Below are 21,317 nucleotides of genomic sequence, written 5' to 3'. Positions count from 1 at the left end.
GTGACCCAAATAATACTCGGAGCAGAAATTTGGCATTTTTGTGGAACTTTTAGCATTGCCGGGGGATAATTTGGCAATTTACCAGTAAAATGCTCTAAATATTCGCATTTTTAAATTCAGCTACGAAATTCCATGATGGTGGTATTTTTTGCATATTCTTGATTTTTTGGCCAAACTTCATCATGACTATTCTTATAAATACCATTCTATACACCAGCGTTCATCCGTCATGGTTTGCAAGGCTCTTCAAATCGACCTCGTATCAGTGCCCCACCCTCAATCACAAAATGAATTTGGTTAGAATTTTAATGAGAATTTAAATATATTGATTTCAGCTTAAAAAAGGTCAGTAATGATATCTTTTGATGGAAATTTATTCTATTTGTTCTTCAATATTGAGTTTGCCAATTGGGAAAAGTTTTTGAAATATTTTGCCCGCCATGATGATTTTTTGCTGAATTTTCTATTCAGGAGTCCCTCACCGAGTCTATGTATGACACAGGGGTGTCCTCACGTCCTCACTCAAATTCCAAAACATTTCTCCAGACAAAATTAACAAAAAGCCTTACATAAGAAGTAATTCACTACGCGTCTGCAAACCTCAGGTATTTTCACATTAAGCTCGATTTACGGAAATCCTCTGTTTGGTGTTCAATGGGAAGCGAACCGGTAGACTTAATTAAATTCTCATTTTTATTTGGATATTGAACGTGCATGAAATTGATGATTAATCACATGATCTTTTGACAAGTTTGATTGTAATTGTGTGAAATGCGGTATGAAATATGTCTTTGAAATTTGACTGAGTTTTTGGGCATGTTTTCAACTTAAGTGACCACCTCTGGCTCACAGCCCCGATAAATTTTTTCCCCACGGCGGGGAGATAAAATTTTCCACCGTTATCCCAATGGTGATAGTGATTCTATTGTTCCAAGCTTTGAAAATCCAATGCGGTTTGTTTTGGTGTGCAATTTCTTTCAATGAAATTTCAATGGGGATGTAATCAAAGTCAATTTCCCAGTGTGGCTGAAATTTTGGGGTATTTTTAGTACCGGGGACGAGATTTTGGCCAAATTTTCCAGTGAGCTGGGGTTCCAGCGGCTATCTGACACAGGGGGTGTAATTGGTAATCATCGATAGAATCTCTAGGAACAATGAGAACTTCATTTCAGTAAAGTGAAAAGTTTATTACCCAGTCTAATTGTCGTTTATCTTTGCCATATGGCTAAAAATGAGTAATAAAAATTACATTGAAAAAACTGTTAAACCGGTATAGACTGGTGAGTTGAGAGCGAATTCAAACAGAATTTGAATTTAATATGTTCAGCTAGATCTTTTCTTCAAAGGGTGGATCGCAGAGGTTCCCCTTTTATGCTTGGGGTTCGAGATTCTCAAAATTTCCCTGAAAATGGTTAACAAAATTCAAAAATCTACAGGAACCTGATGCATCAGAGTTTATCTGTTGTTATCTGTAAGGTTTTGACATAAGTCTGCCTTTTTTTCAATATCATTACATTTGAGGGATACATTTGCTGAATTTCTAAATTTACAATAAAACTGCTTCATTTATATAGTTAACATTATCCGACCAATTTCTTTGAGTTTACCAAATGGACCAATGACTGATTTTCCGGAAATATCTGGAAACGGATGCTTAAAATCATGGAACCCTTGAAAATAAAAGGTAAAAGGAGTGAATTCTATTGGATAACTGTTATTTTCATTTATATGTGGCATAATAATTTCTGATGAAAAAAGCTACTTGGCCATGCGAAAATCGGAATATTTTGAGTCAGTCATGTTTCTCTTTTTCAACCACAAGTTTCCGATGTAATGATTTGCCCAGTAGAGTGAAAGTTTTTGCCATTGGATCACATTAGCAGGAGTATTAAATTCCTTTTTGTTTTGAAAATAATATTACGAAAAAGTTATTTTTGACTGAAATTTATGTTCAAGATGACGTGAAAATGGACCCAAAACGAGCTTTATTTTTAGAGGAAATAGAATGAAATATCAGTAATTTATATCAGAAAATTAGAAAAAAGAAAATGTTCTCAAAAAAACTTTTGATGTGGCCAAAGAAACGGTAGCTACAGTTGATGCTCCCTAATTCAATTTTCAATTGGAATCCGAGTTTCATCAAGTAAACGCATCGAATCTTAATGTGTCGTTTATGACAGTTTTAAAAGATATGAAATTCAATATGAACCATGTTTGGTGATACATTGTTTGTGTTCAGTGTAGGGGAGATAAGTGTAGGAGAAGTAAAAAGATACCAGAAAGGGTTTTTAAAGTGTATTCGGTGTCTTTTTTGTGAAAATATCAAACAAAAATTTACAAGAATTAAAAAAGATTAAAAAAATTGATAATAATTTGTGAGATTGGTAAATGGATTTCAATTTAGTGGGATCCAGGTTTGGTGATGTGTACTCCGTTGTATAAACATGCATTCCATTGTTCGTTGAACAACAATCCTTTTGGACAATCAACACAACCAACAGTCACACCTTCCCAGCATGCAATGTAATGTTTGTTGTTGTCTGAGTCAGCAATGTTTCCACTGAATTTTGGTCCACGGTGTGGGCATTTGTCAGGACAGAATGAGGTGACAGCAGGGCTGAATGCTACAGTCGACACACATTCATCTGAAAGAAAAAAAGGAATATAAGTTAATTATGGCAAGGTTCAGAATACTTGTAAGTTTGCATGGGTTTGAAATCATAGAATCATATTTTCAAGTCTTTCAGATTGCTGTTTCAAAATAAAAGTATTTTCCTTACCATGAGCACTGTAAAGACATTGGTTGCATCTTTCAGAGAATTCGAGATTCTTTGGCCAGCAAACTTGACATGAAGGTTTTCCATCAACACATTGAACGAATTGGTTTTTGACATATCCAGAATATGGTCTGTATTCGAAATTTCCATCGGGTTTTCCATTACACAAATATGATGGACAATCAACATCTTTGGCGATGTGTGGTCCTTCTGCTGCTTGTGGAACTTCCAATGCCATTGAAACTGTAAGAAAGTGGAGAAAAGATTTTTTATTACAAGTGCTCAAAAATTTGTTTGCTTTCTGAAAAGAGCTTTTCATTTTCTAAGTTTTACGTTAGAGTAATTTAAGTTTTATCTAAGATTTACTTAATAAAATCAATTTGTGATTGCTGTTTGACTTACCGGCGAGTAGAGCTGCAATGATAGCGATTTTCATCATTATGATTTGAAGTTTGATCAAATATTTCTTCTTTTGCTTTTCTTTATGCTGTTGTTGAAGGTTTGTGATAATCTGCTGTCAAAATCTACGTCTTATATAGGGTGTCTTTCCAAATGGGTTATATAACCATCCCTTGTCTTGTTTTGCGCATTTTCGATGGAAGAAGTGCCAGAGATATTACATCCTGTGATTTTGCACTATTTTTAGAAATAGTTACTCGTTTTTAATCACTTAAATAGCTAATTAGACATTAATGTGTTTGTTTTGCAAAAGTGATTGTCTTGCAGAAAAAGCCCGAGAAAAAGATTTGCTCAAGAAAATTGAAGTAAAAGGGCTTTTATGACCCTTTCTGACGGGACGATTATTTGAGCTGATACGGCTGTCTGACACCTGCAGCCGGGGGAGGGGGGTACTAGGTTTGTGAGATTACGTGTATTTTCGAGCCAAAGTTCGAAAATCGACCCTTAGAAAACTTTTTTGACGTCTTTGCCTCCCTTGGAAAGACTATTTTTCCTAAGTTTAAGACAAAATATTCAAATTTTAGTCCAAATTTCAAGAATTTATGACCCTTTGAGGGGATTATTTTTGATTTTCATAATTTTGGAACCCGTACAGAGACTAAATTACTTTGTACCCCTTTGAGGGACTTTCAAGAATGTGTAAAAGGGACCCTTATGGCTCGCACATACTCGGCACCCATTTTATCTAAGTATTTCGAACGTGATAAGCTTTTCGTTTACAACAAAAACATTACATCAGTGTTTTGTGAACTACAATTCGTTCAAACAGTCTGTCCGAATTTACCACCGGAAATTGTGTTTGTCAGTGCGCAACGTTTCAACTTTCATCCTGGAAAGGATTATCTGTGGATTATATTTTGTTTCTAATTTCAGCCAATCATCTTCGTTTTGATACCACTTTTATTAATGATAAAGGATTATCGAGACGTGTATTGTTTTCTTTAATCTAACATTTAAACCTGTTGCACTCGCCGCTTAGTCTCTGCTTCAGCTTAATGTAGATTTCTTATGATTCACCTATCATAAGCAATAATCTCTGGGAGCTGGGTTCTGACGACGAAACATGTCACTTGAGCTCATAAAAGGACCCTGTCAGAAAAATTGATTTTTTCAGATGCCAAATTCTAATTTTTTCCCCCTAAAACCTACCCTGAAACCTTATCTTAACAGGTCAAGCTTGCTCGGCTTGCGATGAGACGTTCTCTCCTCTGTTGTCAATGTCCCATGGCATTAATTGGAAGGTCTTCCTTTGAGCAGCCTGCATCATCTCTCAGTTGGTCGATGTAGATTTTGTTTGGTCTACCCCTTGGTCTTTTTCCATGAAGGGGCTCCCAAAGTATTACCTCTGAGGATAGTTTGTTTTAGCTCCGCCAGCAGTGGCCAGCAAAACGTAGGCGCTGTTCTCGGATTGTTGATGTAACGCGAGGTATCTTACCATAAAGCTCGACATTAGTAACGTGATCCATCCAGGATTTGTTTAACGCTACTCTCAACACTCTTTTTTTTTTTTTTTTTTTTTTATCTATAGTATAGTAACACGAACAAATAGTACAAATCTAAAGGTTCCTATCCTCCCGCAAAACGACCACCAGATCATACCGCCAGGAGGAAGGAACCCCAAATGAGCTTACAAAATGAGCAATAATGACTAAGAAATGAAAATATATATAAAAAGAAAAAAACAACAAAAACTAACTACAGAAAATAATTGATAACAAAACGAAAAATAAACAAAAAGAGCTAGGAGAGCACTTGGAGCATAAGACTAGAATAACGGTCCCGCAAAACGTCCAGTATCGCAGATGAATTTTATCGTTATGCTCTCTCAACATTCTTGTATAAGCCCCATATCGATCTTTCTTTCCAGTGCAGAAGTTAATGTCCAGGAGATTGAGCCGTAGACAAGAACCGATTCTATAGTGGCTCTAAAGAAATTTCTTTTCAAATTGTCTGCGGTAAAGTTGATTTCCAGATTTTGGTCATATTATTCAATGCAGCCCATGCTTTTCCGAGGTGGCAATTTATATCTTGTTCAGTAGATGCAATGAAACTACTCAGGTAGTTGAAATCATTCACTTGATCAATTTTACCCCTATTAAGAGATTTTATATCACTTGAAAAACCCTGAAAATTGGTTGAAAATGACACAAAGTAGACGCTGATAGGGTTTTCTTGACACTTTTTATTCATCAAACGTGCTATATAGCTTCTCTTCACTTAAAATTAATTTATGATACTGAAGTTTGGAGTATATCTTCATTTTTCAAAAACTTTAAATTTCGAGCCTGGAAACTAGTGTCCCACCATGGCTACAGTTAGACCTCTAAATATTTGGCAAAATACTCTAGTTGATCCCAGTGCAGTGTTCGAACGTTCTAATATTCTTCGAGGGGTTAAGGATAGAAAGAATTCAACATTCAGGACACTACGATCGTGCAGGGCCTGGGGGTGAGTAAGGTAAGTAAGATAATGCCGTAGATGCGGTTTTCCAGACTTCCAAAACAGCATTGTAAGGGTCCCCCAATGTGCATGGCCTCGACAGCCAGTCAAAACACGATTTTGGTGAAAATGACAGTTTCTATAACGTTATGCGATAATGTGTCCTTTCAATACTTTCCGAGGAAGGTTCATTAATCCAAAGTACCCTACTAGCTCATCTGAAGATTTTTTCAATAGTTGGAGACTGTTTATTTTGAGTTTTTAGAGGTCTTGAGGATAACAACAATATCATTTTGTTTGTTTTTTATGCAGTTTGATTTCTTTTTCGTTTTAATGTTTTAAAATTTACAAGATAAAGAAGAGAAAATCATAAAAATCATAAATTTAGTGGGATCCAGGTTTGGTGATGTGTACTCCGTTGTATAAACATGCATTCCATTGTTCGTTGAACAACAATCCTTTTGGACAATCAACGCAACCAACAGTCACACCTTCCCAGCATGCAATGTAATGTTTGTTGTTGTCTGAGTCAGCAATGTTTCCACTGAATTTTGGTCCACGGTGTGGGCATTTGTCAGGACAGAATGAGGTGACAGCAGGGCTGAATGCTACAGTCGACACACATTCATCTGAAAGAAAAGAAGTGCGTAAAAGTTAAGTAATATACCCTGTAAGTTCACATAGGCTGTGATTATGATTATGGGAGCCTTCATGACCTCAAAGTTTGCAGATCAATATGTCGAAAAAACATCATTTCTCTTACCATGGACACTGTATAGACATTGGTTACCAAAAGCAAGCCAGCACCACATTCGTGGCACCACATTCAACACCACTTTCGCAGCACCACATTCGGCACTTTCGTTTTCGCTCCAGCACCACATTCGGAAATTCCAGCACCACATTCAACTTTCGATTCAATTTTCATACTGAAGGAGTGTATTCCTATTCTGGAAATTATGATTCCTGTCAAGCCTTATCTATTAGCTTCCATTTAAAGCCAAAATGAAGTCTCTATCACCATTTCCCTTTCCAGCCTCACGTTTTAAAGACACCTCGGTAGAGTGCCGAATATCTTAATATTGGTGTTTTGGACTAAAAATCATACTGAAGGAGAGTATTCCTATACTAGAAATTATGATTCCTATCAAGCATTATCTATTACCTTCCATTCCAAGCCAAAATGAAGTCTCTATCGCCATTTCCCTTTCCAGCCTCACGTTTTAAAGACACCTCGGTAGAGTGCCGAATATCTTAATTTTGGTGTTTTAGACTAAAAATCATACTGAAGGAGGGTATTCCTATACTGGAAAATATGATTCCTATCAAGCTTTATATATTGTCTTCCATTTAAAGCAAAAATGAAGTCTTTATCACCATTTCCCTTCTCAGCCTCACGTTTTAAAGTCACCTCGGTAGAGTACGGAAAATCTTAATTCTAGTGTTTTGGACTAAAAATTATGTTGAAGGAGAGCATTCCTATCCTGGATTTTATGATTCCTATCAAGCCTTATTTAGTACCTTTCATTTAAAGCAAAAACGAAGTCTCTATTATTATTTCCCTTCCCAGCCTCACGTTTTAAAGACACCTCGGTAGAGTACCGAAAATCTTAATTGTGGTGCTTTGGACTAAATATTATACTGAAGTAGAGCATTCCTATTTTGGAAATTATGATTCCTATCAAGCCTTATATACTACCTTCTATTTAAAGCAAAAATGAAGTCTTTATTATCATTTCCCTTTCTAGCGTCACGTTTTAAAGGCACCTCGGCATCCCGATTTGTTCAATGTATTGTTATGGTCCCATCGTTCCCACCTCCCACCGGGTCTGTGAGATAGGGATGTACTATATGGACATGGCCAGAGCTCTTTTTAAAAAAGTAAAGCAAAAAAAACAAGACGACTTAAAGTCGAAAATTTCGCCTAGAATTTAAACTACATAGGAAAAACAAGAAGTAAAGATTGAAGCCAATTTGAAATCTACTTTACATCGAGCCTTGATGAAACAATTTTACAAGAACAACGAGGCTTAAAATCGCTAAAAAAAGAGAGACCAATTTAAGAACAACTGTTGTTTAATTTCTAAGAACTAATAAACAAAGGTATATCACCGTCTATCAAAAGTTATTTATTTGATTCTTATAAAGTAAATGCTTTTATAAGAAAAATGAATATGCTCATATTGTGCGCCATCTCTTGTTTATTTAGTAAGAGCTAATTACCGAAAGGTATATTACCGTCTATCAAGAGTTATTGATTTGATTCTTATAAAGTAAATGCTTATAAGAATAATAAATATGCTCACAATGTGCGCCATCCCTTGTTTACTTTGTAAGAACTAATAAACAAAGGTATATCACCATCTATCAAAAGTTATTTATTTGATTCTTATAAAGTAAATGCTTATAAGAAAAATAAATAAGCTCATATTGTGCGCCGTTCCTTTGTTTACTTTGGAACAACTAATTACCGAAAGGTATATCACCGTCTATCAAGAGTTATTGATTTGATTCTTATAAAGTATATGCTTATAAGAAAAATAAGTAAGCTCATATTGTGTGCCATCCCTTGTTTACTTTGTAAGAACTAATTACCGAAAGGTATATTACCGTCTATCAAGAGTTATTGATTTGATTCTTATAAAGTATATGCTTATAAGAAAATAAAGAAAAAATCAAAACTGTGGAGCTAAAGACACAAAGATATATAACGTAATTCAAAGAAAACCCGCGAAAATCTTCCGTGGTTATACGATCGTGTAATTTGTAAATTAAATTTAGTGAGTTCGTCCACCGTATCAAGCACTTTTGTTTTCTAATTTTTTTTCCGAGGACACCGCAGAAAGGCTATCGTAATACTTTCGCTAAGCGAAATTAATAAGTTCAAATTTAGGATTCACATGCTTAAAACGCTCAAAAAGATATACAAACAAGCCCTGATTCTGATACAAATTATGGACGACTCAGTTTTCAGTTTACTCTAAAGAAAATACCTTTGCTCTCGCAGCAATGGAGGGGGAGGGTTAAGAAAATGGGGGTACGAAATGCCGGTAATTTTTTCTTGAAATTCCTTAATCTTGGTCAAAGAATCCTCAAAAACAGGTTCTGGCAAAAAGTCATTTAAATCTGACAATACTGGCAATATCGAAAAGAATCGCTGGAAACTTTTTTGTGCAAGCTAAATGGCCAGAGGTTGTAGAGTATGACTAGTGAGATTTTGCTAAGTACCTGACTAGAAATGACCGATGTTGTTTGATGACTCCAATTGATGCCCCTGTTTTGCTCCCAAAAATGGAATGACAAAAAACATATGTGACTATGGACCATGGTTGGCGCCGAAGAGAAAACTATCTAATTTTGACCCTCTTTTATTTGCTTCAATACGACCATAATTTGGAATGATTTTGCCAATAACAGAGGTTCTTGAAAGACTGTTAGGCTTAGGGATTAAAAATTTATTTTTGTTTTTATAAACGTGGGGAGACCAGGGTCCTCCGCCTGCAATGACTCTGGGCCCTGCATCACGCACTATGTATAACCAGGCTTTTATCATAAGGAACGCTTCGAGAGAGAGGGTTAAACTAGTCTGATTCAAAGATGTTTATCTCCTATTAATATTAGAAGCATAGCTGATTGCTTCGTACACCTGCACTTCGCTCCCCCTTTAAATATGGGATTGGTGTGTACCTCAGTTGTAGAACTGAACTGAATAGGGGTGCCTATCTCAACAGCTCCAGAGGAACCTTTTCTAACAGTGGGGATAAAAATTCCTATCGAAACCAGCGGGTAGGGGCCAGTAGGGGGTCCCAGCGGGTCTGTGACACAGGGCCTCTGTTGAACAAGGGATTATCTACACGTGCACTTAGCGATTGCTGCACCCGAGAATTCGAGCAATATGCCGTGTGCTGCGTGTTTGTACAGTCCTAATAATGTTAGGAGTTCAAATCTGTTTTTCTTAGAGACTCCTTATCAATGGGAAAAATCGGGAAGATTGGACGGCGGTTAATAATTTCGGGTCAAAAGATAAAGAGGTTAGTTTGTATAATAATGTCTCATAAAATAAAAAAATTTGAAATAACAAAGTGAAAACATTTTCTTTATGATGTCATTGATGAAGGCATCAATTATAATGTATGTCATCTTTATGAGTTATCAGTGGCTGTTTTTAAGCCCCTCTTTTCGCCTTTTTTGGAACAACGATACCGAATTACTGTACCGGTTTGTTTGAAAATATACCGGTAGATTACTGTGTAAAGATCAATACCGGAAGACGTCTCAAATAGCAGAATAACGGTAATTTTTCTTTCGAATACCAAAGATGAAAAAGGTCATATAACGGAATACTGGCCTCTTGGAAGCCCACCTATGTGCACCACACACCAACCATGCTATTGCTCTTATAATTGCTTTTTTAATTGTTTCTTTAAAAGAAACGTCAACATACTTTTTAACTTGATTTGCTAGCGAGGCTACGTACTTATTTAGTCATATAAAAGGTCACGTGACCTGTGAAATTAGTTTTGAATTAACTCATAAACCATAAAATATATCATAAAACTAGCGGTCCCAAACGTTGTCACAGACGACTCACAATCCAAAATATGCGAATAACCATAAAGTAAGGCGGCTTTGAAATTTTAACACTACCACGTAACATTAAAATGAAGTGTTTAGACAAAAAATACGGCAAATTCTCAAACCATTTCTTATGAATATTATGAATATTCATTCGACTATGTATTTCATAATCTTGAAATGAAAGCAAAACATTTTCGGTACTCTACCGAGGTGTCTTTAAAACGCGAGGCTGTGAAGGGAAATGGTGATAGACTTCATTCTGGCTTTAAATGGAAGGTAATATATTAAAGGGACATAAGAGTACTTGCGAAATTTGTAAACAAAGTGTATGCAGCGGATACAAAATCAAAACAATTGTCACATGTCAAAATAAAAAATCAAACCAAATATGGCTAATTTTTATTGTCCAATTGTTTTACAAGTTTGTTTTGGACACGTGATTTTCATTGTTCTCTTTAATGACACGTGGTTCGCGCAATGTTTACATTTTACTACTGTAATGTCCCTTTAAGCTAGATAGGAATCAAAATTTCCAGGAAAAGAATACTTTTCTTCTGTAATATTTAAAGGCCAGAATACCAAAATTGAGATTTTCGGTACTCTACCAAGGTGTCTTTAAAACGTGAGGCTGTGAAAGGAAATGGTGATAGAGACTTCATTTTGGCTTTAAATAGAAGCTAATAGATAAGGCTTGATAGGAATCATAATTTCCAGGATAGGAATACTCTCCTTCAGTACAATTTCTAGTCCAAAACACCGAAATTAAGATTTTCGGTACTCTACCGAGGTGTCTTTATAACGCCAGGCTATGAAAAGAAATGGTGATAGAGACTTTATTTTGGCTTTAAATGGGAGCTAATAGATAAGGCTTGATAGGAATCATAATTTCCAGGATAGGAATACTCTCCTTCAGTACAATTTCTAGTCCAAAACACCAAAATTAAGATTTTCGGTACTCTACCGAGGTGTCTTTAAAACGCGAGGCTATGAAGAGAAATGGTGGATAGAGACTTCATTTTGGCTTTAAATGGAAGCTAATAGATACGGCTTGACAGGAATCATAATTTCCAGGATAGGAATACTCTCCTTCAGTACAATTTCTAGTCCAAAACACCAAAATTAAGACTTTCGGTACTCTACCGAGGTGTCTTTATAACGCAAGGCTATGAAGAGAAATGGTGTTAGAGACTTCATTTTGGCTTTAAATGGAAGCTAATAGATACGGCTTGATAGGATCATAATTTCCAGGATAGGAATACTCTCCTTCAGTACAATTTCTAGTCCAAAACACCAAAATTAAGATTTTCAGTACTCTACCGAGGTGTCTTTAAAACGCGAGGCTATGAAGAGAAATGGTGGATAGAGACTTCATTTTGGCTTTAAATGGAAGCTAATAGATACGGCTTGACAGGAATCATAATTTCCAGGATAGGAATACTCTCCTTCAGTACAATTTCTAGTCCAAAACACCAAAATTAAGACTTTCGGTACTCTACCGAGGTGTCTTTATAACGCAAGGCTATGAAGAGAAATGGTGTTAGAGACTTCATTTTGGCTTTAAATGGAAGCTAATAGATACGGCTTGATAGGAATCATAATTTCCAGGATAGGAATACTCTCCTTCAGTACAATTTCTAGTCCAAAACACCAAAATTAAGATTTTCAGTACTCTACCGAGGTGTCTTTATAACGCGAGGCTATGAAGAGAAATGGTGATAGAGACTTCATTTTGGCTTTAAATGGAAGCTAATAGATAAGGCTTGATAGGAATCATAATTTCCAGGATAGGAATACTCTCCTTCAGTATGAAAATTGGGCAGAAAGTTGAATGTGGTGCTGGAATTGCCGAATGTGGTGCTGGAGCGAAAACGAAAGTGCCGAATGTGGTGCTGGAGCGAAAACGAAAGTGCGAATGTGGTGCTGCGAAAGTGGTGTTGAATGTGGTGCTATGAATGTGGTGCTGGCTTGCTTTTGGTACATTGGTTGCATTTTTCAGAGAATTCAAGATTCTTTGGCCAGCAAACTTGACATGAAGGTTTTCCATCAACACATTGAACGAATTGGTTTTTGACATATCCAGAATATGGTCTGTATTCGAAATTTCCATCTGGTTTTCCATTACACAAATATGATGGACAATCAACATCTTTGGCAATATGTGGTCCTTCTGCTGCTTGTGGAACTTCCAATGCCATTGAAACTGTAAGAAAGTGGGGAAATATATGCTCAGTTCATAGTTTTAATTACAATTGCCATTGCCTCAAGCTTTATCTTCTAAGGTTGACATTAGAGTAGGTTAAGGTTTAGCCATACTTTTTATTTGCCAAATGAAATTTGTGATTTTAGGTTGACTTACCGGCGAATAGAGCTGCAATAATAGCGATTTTAATCATGATGGTTTGAAGTTTGATTCAATATTTCTTCTTTTGCTTTTCTTTATGCTGTTGTTGAAGGTTTGTGATGAATTCACCTTCGAAATCTACGTCTTATATAGGGGTGTCTTTCCAAATATGTTATATAACCATCCCTTTTCTTGTTTTCCGCATTTTCGATGGAAGAAGTGCCAGAGATATTACATCCTGTGATTTTGCACTGTTTTTAGATGTAGTTACTCGTTTTTAATCACTTAATTAGCTAATTAGACATTAATGTGTTTGTTTTGCAAAAGTGATTGTCTTGCAGAAAAAGATTTGCTCAAGAAAATTGAAGTAAAAGGGCTTTTATGACCCTTTCTGACGGGACGATTATTTGAGCTGATACGGCTGTCTGACATCTGCAGCCGGTGGGGTACTAGGTTCGTGAGATTACTTGTATATCCGAGCCAAAGTTCGAAAATCGACCCTTAAAAAACTTTTTTGACGTGTTTGCCAACCTTGGAAAGACTATTTCCCCTAAGTTTCAGACAAAATTTTCAAATTTTAGTCCAAATTTCAAGAATTTATGACCCTTTGAGGGAGATTGTTTTTGATTTTCATAATTTTGGAGCCCGTACAGAGACTAAATTACTTTTAATGGTTTTTGTCCCCCTTTGAGGGACTTTCGAGAATATGTAAAAGGGACCCTTATGGCTCGCACATACTCGGCACCCATTTTATCTAAGTAACCCCCCCCCAACCCTGGGTCTGACACCGAACTCATCGATAGATGTACTGATAGTTGTTGATAGTTACCGATAAAGTATCGGAAGAAATGTAAAGGCGAGAGCAGACATTTACTCCTTAGTCATTCAACTACAAAAATTATCAAAAATGTTTTGTTGTTTCGAACGTGATAAGCTTTTCGTTTCCAACAAAAACATTACATCGGTGTTTTGTGAACTACAATTCGTTCAAACAGTCTGTCAGAATTTACCACCGGAAATTGTGTTTGTCAGTACGCAACGTTTCAACTTTCATCCTGGAAAGGATTATCTGTGGATTATATTTTGTTTCTAATTTCAGCCGATCATCTTCGTTTTGATACCACTTTTATTAATGATAAAGGATTATCGAGACGTGTATTGTTTTCTTTAATCTAGCATTTTAACCTGTTGCACTCGCCGCTTAGTCTCTGCTTCAGCTTAATGTAGATTTCTTATGATTCACCTATCATAAGCAATAATTTCTGGGAGCTGGGTTCTGACGACGAAACGTGTCACTTGAGCTCATAAAAGGACCCTGTCAGAAAAATTGATTTCTTTCAGATGCCAAATTCTAATTTTTTTCCTCTAAAACCTACCCTGAAACCTTATCTTAACAGGTCAAGCTTGCTCGGCTTGCGATGAGACGTTCTCTCCACTGTTGTCAATGTCCCATGGCATTAATTGGAAGGTCTTCCTTTGAGCAGCCTGCATCATCTCTCAGTTGGTCGATGTAGATTTTGTTTGGTCTACCCCTTGGTCTTTTTCCATGAAGGGGCTCCCAAAGTATTACCTCTGAGGATAGTTTTTTTTAGCTCCGCCAGCAGTGGCCAGCAAAAGGTAGGCGCTGTTCTCGGATTGTTGATGTAACGCGAGGTATCTTACCATAAAGCTTGACATTAGTAACGTGATCCATCCAGGATTTGTTTAACGCTACTCTCAACATTCTTGTATAAGCCCCATCGATCTTTCTTTCCAGTGCAGAAGTTAATGTCCAGGAGATTGAGCCGTAGACAAGAACCGATTCTATAGTGGCTCTAAAGAAATTTCTTTTTAAATTGTCTGCGGTAAATTTGATTTCCAGATTTTGGTCATATTATTTAATGCAGCCCATGCTTTTCCGAGGTGGCAATTTATATCTTGTTCAGTAGATGCAATGAAACTACTCAGGTAGTTGAAATCATTCACTTGATCAATTTTACCCCTATTAAGAGATTTTATATCACTTGAAAAACCCTGAAAATTGGTTGAAAATGACACAAAGTAGACGCTGATAGGGTTTTCTTGACACTTTTTATTCATCAAACGTGCTATATAGCTTCTCTTCACTTAAAATTAATTTATGATACTGAAGTTTGGAGTATATCTTCATTTTTCAAAAACTTTAAATTTCGAGCCTGGGAACTAGTGTCCCACCATGGCTACAGTTAGACCTCTAAATATTTGGCAAAATACTCTAGTTGATCCCAGTGCAGTGTTCGCACGTTCTAATATTCTTCGAGGGGTTAAGGATAGAAAGAATTCAACATTCAGGACACTACGATCGTGCTGAGCCTGGGGGTGAGTAAGGTAAGTAAGATAATGCCGTAGATGCGGTTTTCCAGACTTCCAAAACAGCATTGTAAGGGTCCCCCAATGTGCATGGCCTCAACAGCCAGTCAAAACACGATTTTGGTGAAAATGACAGTTTCTATAACGTTATGCGATAATGTGTCCTTTCAATACTTTCCGAGGAAGGTTCATTAATCCAAAGTACCCTACTAGCTCATCTAAAGATTTATTCAATAGTTGGAGACTGTTTATTTTGAGTTTTTAGAGGTCTAGAGGATAACAACAATATCATTTTGTTTGTTTTTCATGCAGTTTGATTTCTTTTTCGTTTTAATGTTTTAAAATTTACAAGATAAAGAAGAGAAAATCATAAAAATCATAAATTTAGTGGGATCCAGGTTTGGTGATGTGTACTCCGTTGTATAAACATGCATTCCATTGTTCGTTGAACAACAATCCTTTTGGACAATCAACGCAACCAACAGTCACACCTTCCCAGCATGCAATGTAATGTTTGTTGTTGTCTGAGTCAGCAATGTTTCCACTGAATTTTGGTCCACGGTGTGGGCATTTGTCAGGACAGAATGAGGTGACAGCAGGGCTGAATGCTACAGTCGACACACATTCATCTGAAAGAAAAGAAGTGCGTAGAAGTTAAGTAATATACCCTGTAAGTTCACATAGGCTGTGATTATGATTATGGGAGCCTTCATGACCTCAAAGTTTGCAGATCAATATGTCGAAAAAACATCATTTCTCTTACCATGGGCACTGTATAGACATTGGTTGCATTTTTCAGAGAATTCAAGATTCTTTGGCCAGCAAACTTGACATGAAGGTTTTCCATCAACACATTGAACGAATTGGTTTTTGACATATCCAGAATATGGTCTGTATTCGAAATTTCCATCTGGTTTTCCATTACACAAATATGATGGACAATCAACATCTTTGGCAATATGTGGTCCTTCTGCTGCTTGTGGAACTTCCAATGCCATTGAAACTGTAAGAAAGTGGGGAAATATATGCTCAGTTCATAGTTTTAATTACAATTGCCATTGCCTCAAGCTTTATCTTCTAAGGTTGACATTAGAGTAGGTTAAGGTTTAGCCATACTTTTTATTTGCCAAATGAAATTTGTGATTTTAGGTTGACTTACCGGCGAATAGAGCTGCAATAATAGCGATTTTAATCATGATGGTTTGAAGTTTGATTCAATATTTCTTCTTTTGCTTTTCTTTATGCTGTTGTTGAAGGTTTGTGATGAATTCACCTTCGAAATGTACGTCTTATATAGGGGTGTCTTTCCAAATGGGTTATATAACACCATCCCTTTTCTTTTATATTTTTTTGTTTTTTGCATTTTCGATGGAAGAAGTGCCAGAGATATCACATCCTGTGTATTTGCAAGACTATATTTGGAAAGTTGTTACTCGTTTTTAATCACTTAATTAGCTAATTAGACATTAATGTGTTTGTTTTACAAAGATTCTTGCGTCTTGCAGAGGGAGAGATACGCTCAAGAATATTGAAGTAAAATGGGAGTTTACTGCGTTAAGTCACCGTACAACAACATTCCTGCTTATACTGTTCCAAAGTTAAAATTAAAAACTAAAGAAAGCGTATAGTTGACTCAGTTGTGATATTCTCAATCAAGGAGATCTCGCATAGCTTTTAGCTTTGCGGGAATTGGAGACGTTCCACTGCTGAATATATTTTGGCTATTATGGTGGCCCTTTTCAGCTGGGACGATTATTGGGACAGGTAAGGTACGATGCCGAATCTATAAATTTGTTTTAAATCATCTAATGTACCAATAGCGGTTAATAGATATTGAAAAAGTGTTACAATATACCCCTGTTTCACAGATCCGCTGGGACCTTAGCCCCACTGGAAAATTTGGCAAATAAATTGGTCCCCGGTATTTAATACCCTTAAATTTCAGCCCCATTGGGAAATTGACTTTTATTTCATCCCCATTCGAATTTCAATGTGTAAAAATTGCACTCTTACACACCCTACACCCCTCCTACACATATACTCCCTATTTTTAAAACCTTTTAAACTCCAACAATTAACAGTGGTGTTGTACGACCCCTTTGAATATACAAAAAGCCTAAAATTATCAAAATAAATGGGTGTAACTATCGATTTAAAGAAATTTGATTAGCCTCGCGGTGTTATCGAAAGAACACAAAGCATCGAATTGTTATTTCAGACAGTTTGTCAGAATTTACCACCGGAAATTGTGTTTGTCAGTACGCAACGTTTCATCTTGGAAAGGATTATCTGTGGATTATATTTTGTTCCTAATTTCAGTAAATCATCTTCATTTTGATACCATTTTTTTAATGATAAAGGATTATCAACCTATCAAAATGTGTATCATTGGAGCATTGTTTTCCTTGATCCAACTTGTTTCACTCCTCACCCACGTCAATGTAGATCGTTTATATGTAGTCATAATTTTGATGGCAGGAAGTAAGGGGCCCTCCAAAGCAACTTTCTGAGAGCGCCTTAGACCACTAATTAGTCAGCCCCGGTGACTCTTCAAATCGGTTCGACGATTTTTTTCCCGCTGGTCGTCGTTAAGACTTTCATTTTTAATTCCGATTTCGGATTATGTTCGGGAAACAGGATTTCGGGATTATTTAGCGCGCGAAAATAATTTTTTCTTAGCAAGATAAAATAAGAAAAGAAAAAAAAACACACAACATAAAAAGAAGCCTTATAATTAATAATAAGAAAAAAAATTCATATCCAATAGTTAATAAAAGATGCTTTGCTTTTGCATTGTAAATAAAGAGAGCTAATTATAGAGAAAGCATATTTTGAGAAAGTGAGTATATCAAAGAATTTTTTTTCCTTCGAATAATGTTAAAAGTTATATACCACTAGTAGACTATTTCTTCTATCTGGGTCTTTTATTATTGGGGGGGGGGTTCACTTTTACGGTACGACGGTATTGGGCCTTTTTACCACCGGTAAATCGGTATTACGAAAAAAAAACGACGGGATTACGGTATTTCATTTTCTACCGGTATCGGTAAATTGCCTGTTTTTTGGACCTACCCCGGTGGGGTGGAGGTCCTATAAATTAACCCGTGTTCGTTAGTTAGTTAGTTAGTTAGTTAGTTAGTTAGTTAGTTAGTTAGTTAGTTAGTTAGTTAGTTAGTTAGTTAGTTAGTTAGTTAGTTAGTTAGTTAGTTAGTTAGTTAGTTGTTAGTTAGTTAGTAGGTAGTTTTAGTTAGTTAGTTAGTTTAGTTAGTTAGTTTAGTTAGTTAGTTAGTTAGTTAGTTAGTTAGTTAGTTAGTTAGTTAGTTAGTTAGTTAGTTAGTTAGTTACCAACTTTTCTCGAGATTGGCTCATTCAATTTTTCTGATTTTTTGCACAAAGGTGCATTACTATAAACCCTCGAATGTGACGGAGCCCGATTTTCGAAAAAAAAATTTTTCCGGCCGGTAGAACCGGAAATGTCCCGAAAAAAGCGGTTTTTTGAGATTTTCTCGAGATTTTATCATTAGTTTTTTGCGATTTTTTGCACATAGATGCACATTAGTACTGCCAAAAAGGTGTCGAAAACCGTTTGCCGAAAAAAAATTTTTTCCGGTCTGTAGAACCGGAAATGTGCCGGAAATCGTCGTTTTTTTCACATTTCCGTCCATTTTTTCAACTTATTTAATTGTTTCTTTACAGAAAATGTTCTTTATGATGATGCCCAAAACTTAGCATTGTTTATTTCCAAAAAAAATCATCCTTGAATCCGGAACTCCTTAAAAATCGCCGGAACAGGCGAAAACCGGCGTAAAACGGTTTTCCTTCTTCATTTTTCAACTTATACTCGACAGATTTCATGATTTTTTGCACAATGATGTAAAATGGCAATGCCCAAAATGTGACAGAGCCCAATTTTCGAAAAAAAATTTTTTCCGGCCGGTAGAACCGGAAATGTCCCGAAAAAGTGGTTTTTTTGAGATTTTCTCGAGATTTTATCATTAGTTTTTGCGATTTTTTGCACATAGATGCACATTAGTACTGCCGAAAAGGTGTCGAAAACCGTTTGCCGAAAAAAAATTTTTTCCGGTCTGTAGAACCGGAAATGTGCCGGAAATCGTCGTTTTTTCACATTTCCGTCACATATTTTCAACTTATTTAATTGTTTCTTTACAGAAAAATGTTCTTTAAGATGATGCCCAAAACTTAGCATCGTTTGATTTCCAAAAAAATTATCCTTTGAATCCGGAACTCCTTAAAAATTTGCCCGGAACAGCCGAAAACCGGCGTAAAACGGTTTTTCTTCATTTTTTCAACTTATACTCGACAGATTTTCATGATTTTTTGCACAATGATGTAAAATGGCAATGCCCAAAATGTGACAGAGCCCAATTTTCGAAAAAGAAATTTTTCCGGCCGCTTGAACCGGAAATGTCCCGAAAAAAGCGGTTTTTTGAGATTTTCTCAGTTTTAATTTTCTCTGAATGATTGATTAAAGTGTCGATATTATTTTTCTTTCACCGTTAAACATCGATGCGTTTCTTAATTGCTTTCTCCGTTCCAATAGATATATAAATCGAAATTTAAAATTATATATTACTTCCATTAAATTCTAATTATTCGTTTTATAAATAGGTAGGTCCATTAAAGTATTACTTGTTTGTCGGTATTTCGATATTTTTATCAATAAAAAACGGTATTTCGGTATAAAACTATTTATCTTTTAGTTTCTTCACGAGTTTCATGCAGAAAATTGTTCAAAAAAGATAAGTCTATTCCACCATTTAACCAGTAAAATTTTCTTGCCCGCTTCGCTCGCACAATCTTGGATGTCCTATTGACTTATTGTCATGGTGAGGTTATTCAAAATAAACAAAACTTTACGATATCTACCTAAACAAATATTTTCGTTATTTTTCTGCGGGCGCATTTTTTTAATGACAACTTTTGCGATGCAAATACTGCATCCAACGAATGAGTCTAGATAAAATTTTCTCCGTCAGCACTAAATGATATGGTCGTCTCTCCGTATTCACTTATATTGCTACTACATTACAATACCCTGATACTGCAGTAACTTAGAGACAGTAGAAGCGGTATTTACTCCTTCAATAATTAGTAAAAGTAGGTAGTTCTAAAAACATCTTGTGCAGCATCGAACGATTAAAAAATAATTCACATCGTGATGCACATGATGCGTTTTCAGGCAATCTAGGCATTCTAAATTTTAAATTTTTTCTTGGGCGAAACTCTTGGAACGCCGCACCGGGTACGGCAGGTACGTCGCTTGCCGTACCATATTTTTGCCAACAAATGGTCAGTGTTAAATAAAATCAAACATTGTGAAGGCATACTTGGCTAACAATAGCGTATTAAGGCCGTTTTTCAATAACAAAGGAGAGCGAAAATTGTCGAAAATTTTTCGCGCTCGCTTCCCTCGCGTTCTTATTTTCCATTTATTTTCTTTCCTCCCATAGAGAGGGGGTTAAACTTTAGAATTCGCGTCCTCTAGTTGCACCACAGCACCACCTCTATGAAGCCTGTGTTGAAGTCTACGGCTTCTCAGACCATGATTGGCCCCAAACCTCGATTTTAAATTAATTCTCAATATAAGACATCTTACGGGTCTGCGAGGAAGAAATTATTGGGGGAAAGGCTTAATTTTTCATTTGCCTCCAGTAACAAGCAAGTAACTTTGGCACGACAGACCTAAAATATTGCTTTATGAAAGCTCAAATACACTTTTTGTACCTACCCCGGTGGGGTGGAGGTCCTATAAATTAACCCGTGTTCGTTAGTTAGTTAGTTAGTTACCAACTTTTCTCGAGATTGGCTCATTCAATTTTTCTGATTTTTTTCTCGAGATTTTATCATTAGTTTTTTGCGATTTTTTGCACATAGATGCACATTAGTACTGCCGAAAAGGTGTCGAAAACCGTTTGCCGAAAAAAAATTTTTTCCGGTCTGTAGAACCGGAAATGTGCCGGAAATCGTCGTTTTTTTCACATTTCCGTCACATTTTTTCAACTTATTTAATTGTTTCTTTACAGAAAAATGTTCTTTATGACGATGCCCAAAACTTAGCATTGTTTGATTTCCAAAAAAATCATCCTTTGAATCCGGAACTCCTTAAAAATCGCCGGAACAGGCGAAAACCGGCGTAAAACGGTTTTCCTTCATTTTTTCAACTTATACTCGACAGATTTTCATGATTTTTTGCACAATGATGTAAAATGGCAATGCCCAAAATGTGACAGAGCCCAATTTTCGAAAAAAAATTTTTTCCGGCCGGTAGAACCGGAAATGTCCCGAAAAAAGCGGTTTTTTGAGATTTTCTCGAGATTTTATCATTAGTTTTTTGCGATTTTTTGCACATAGATGCACATTAGTACTGCCGAAAA

General features: G+C 36.1%; 3 protein-coding genes and 1 long non-coding RNA gene across 4 annotated transcripts in view; 1 reads left to right on the top strand and 3 right to left on the bottom strand.

Annotated features, from left to right (window-relative positions):
* The window catches only part of LOC136822132 (uncharacterized), a 237,764-nt gene that overhangs the window by 189,712 nt on the left and 26,735 nt on the right, over positions 1–21,317 (bottom strand). The window lies entirely within an intron of this gene.
* LOC136822159 (uncharacterized) overlaps positions 1–21,317 on the top strand; it is a 40,759-nt gene that overhangs the window by 4,848 nt on the left and 14,594 nt on the right. The window lies entirely within an intron of this gene.
* On the bottom strand, positions 2,282–3,300 carry LOC136822207 (uncharacterized). Its single transcript, XM_067078450.1, has 3 exons — positions 3,180–3,300; positions 2,781–3,020; positions 2,282–2,645 (listed from the first exon to the last, which is right to left on the bottom strand). The coding sequence occupies exons 1-3, from the start codon at positions 3,214–3,216 to the stop codon at positions 2,401–2,403; spliced, it is 522 nt and encodes a 173-aa protein (XP_066934551.1). The 5' UTR covers positions 3,217–3,300; the 3' UTR covers positions 2,282–2,400.
* Positions 15,214–16,183, bottom strand: LOC136822213 (uncharacterized). Its single transcript, XM_067078456.1, has 3 exons — positions 16,082–16,183; positions 15,686–15,925; positions 15,214–15,551 (listed from the first exon to the last, which is right to left on the bottom strand). The coding sequence occupies exons 1-3, from the start codon at positions 16,116–16,118 to the stop codon at positions 15,307–15,309; spliced, it is 522 nt and encodes a 173-aa protein (XP_066934557.1). The 5' UTR covers positions 16,119–16,183; the 3' UTR covers positions 15,214–15,306.

This window comes from Clytia hemisphaerica, unplaced genomic scaffold (assembly GCF_902728285.1).
Source record: "Clytia hemisphaerica strain Z4C2 unplaced genomic scaffold, Clytia hemisphaerica genome assembly, whole genome shotgun sequence".
Classification (NCBI taxonomy): Eukaryota; Metazoa; Cnidaria; class Hydrozoa; order Leptothecata; family Clytiidae; genus Clytia; species Clytia hemisphaerica.
Note: the sequence above shows the minus strand (reverse complement) of the source record. Positions and strands in the feature narration are given on the sequence as shown.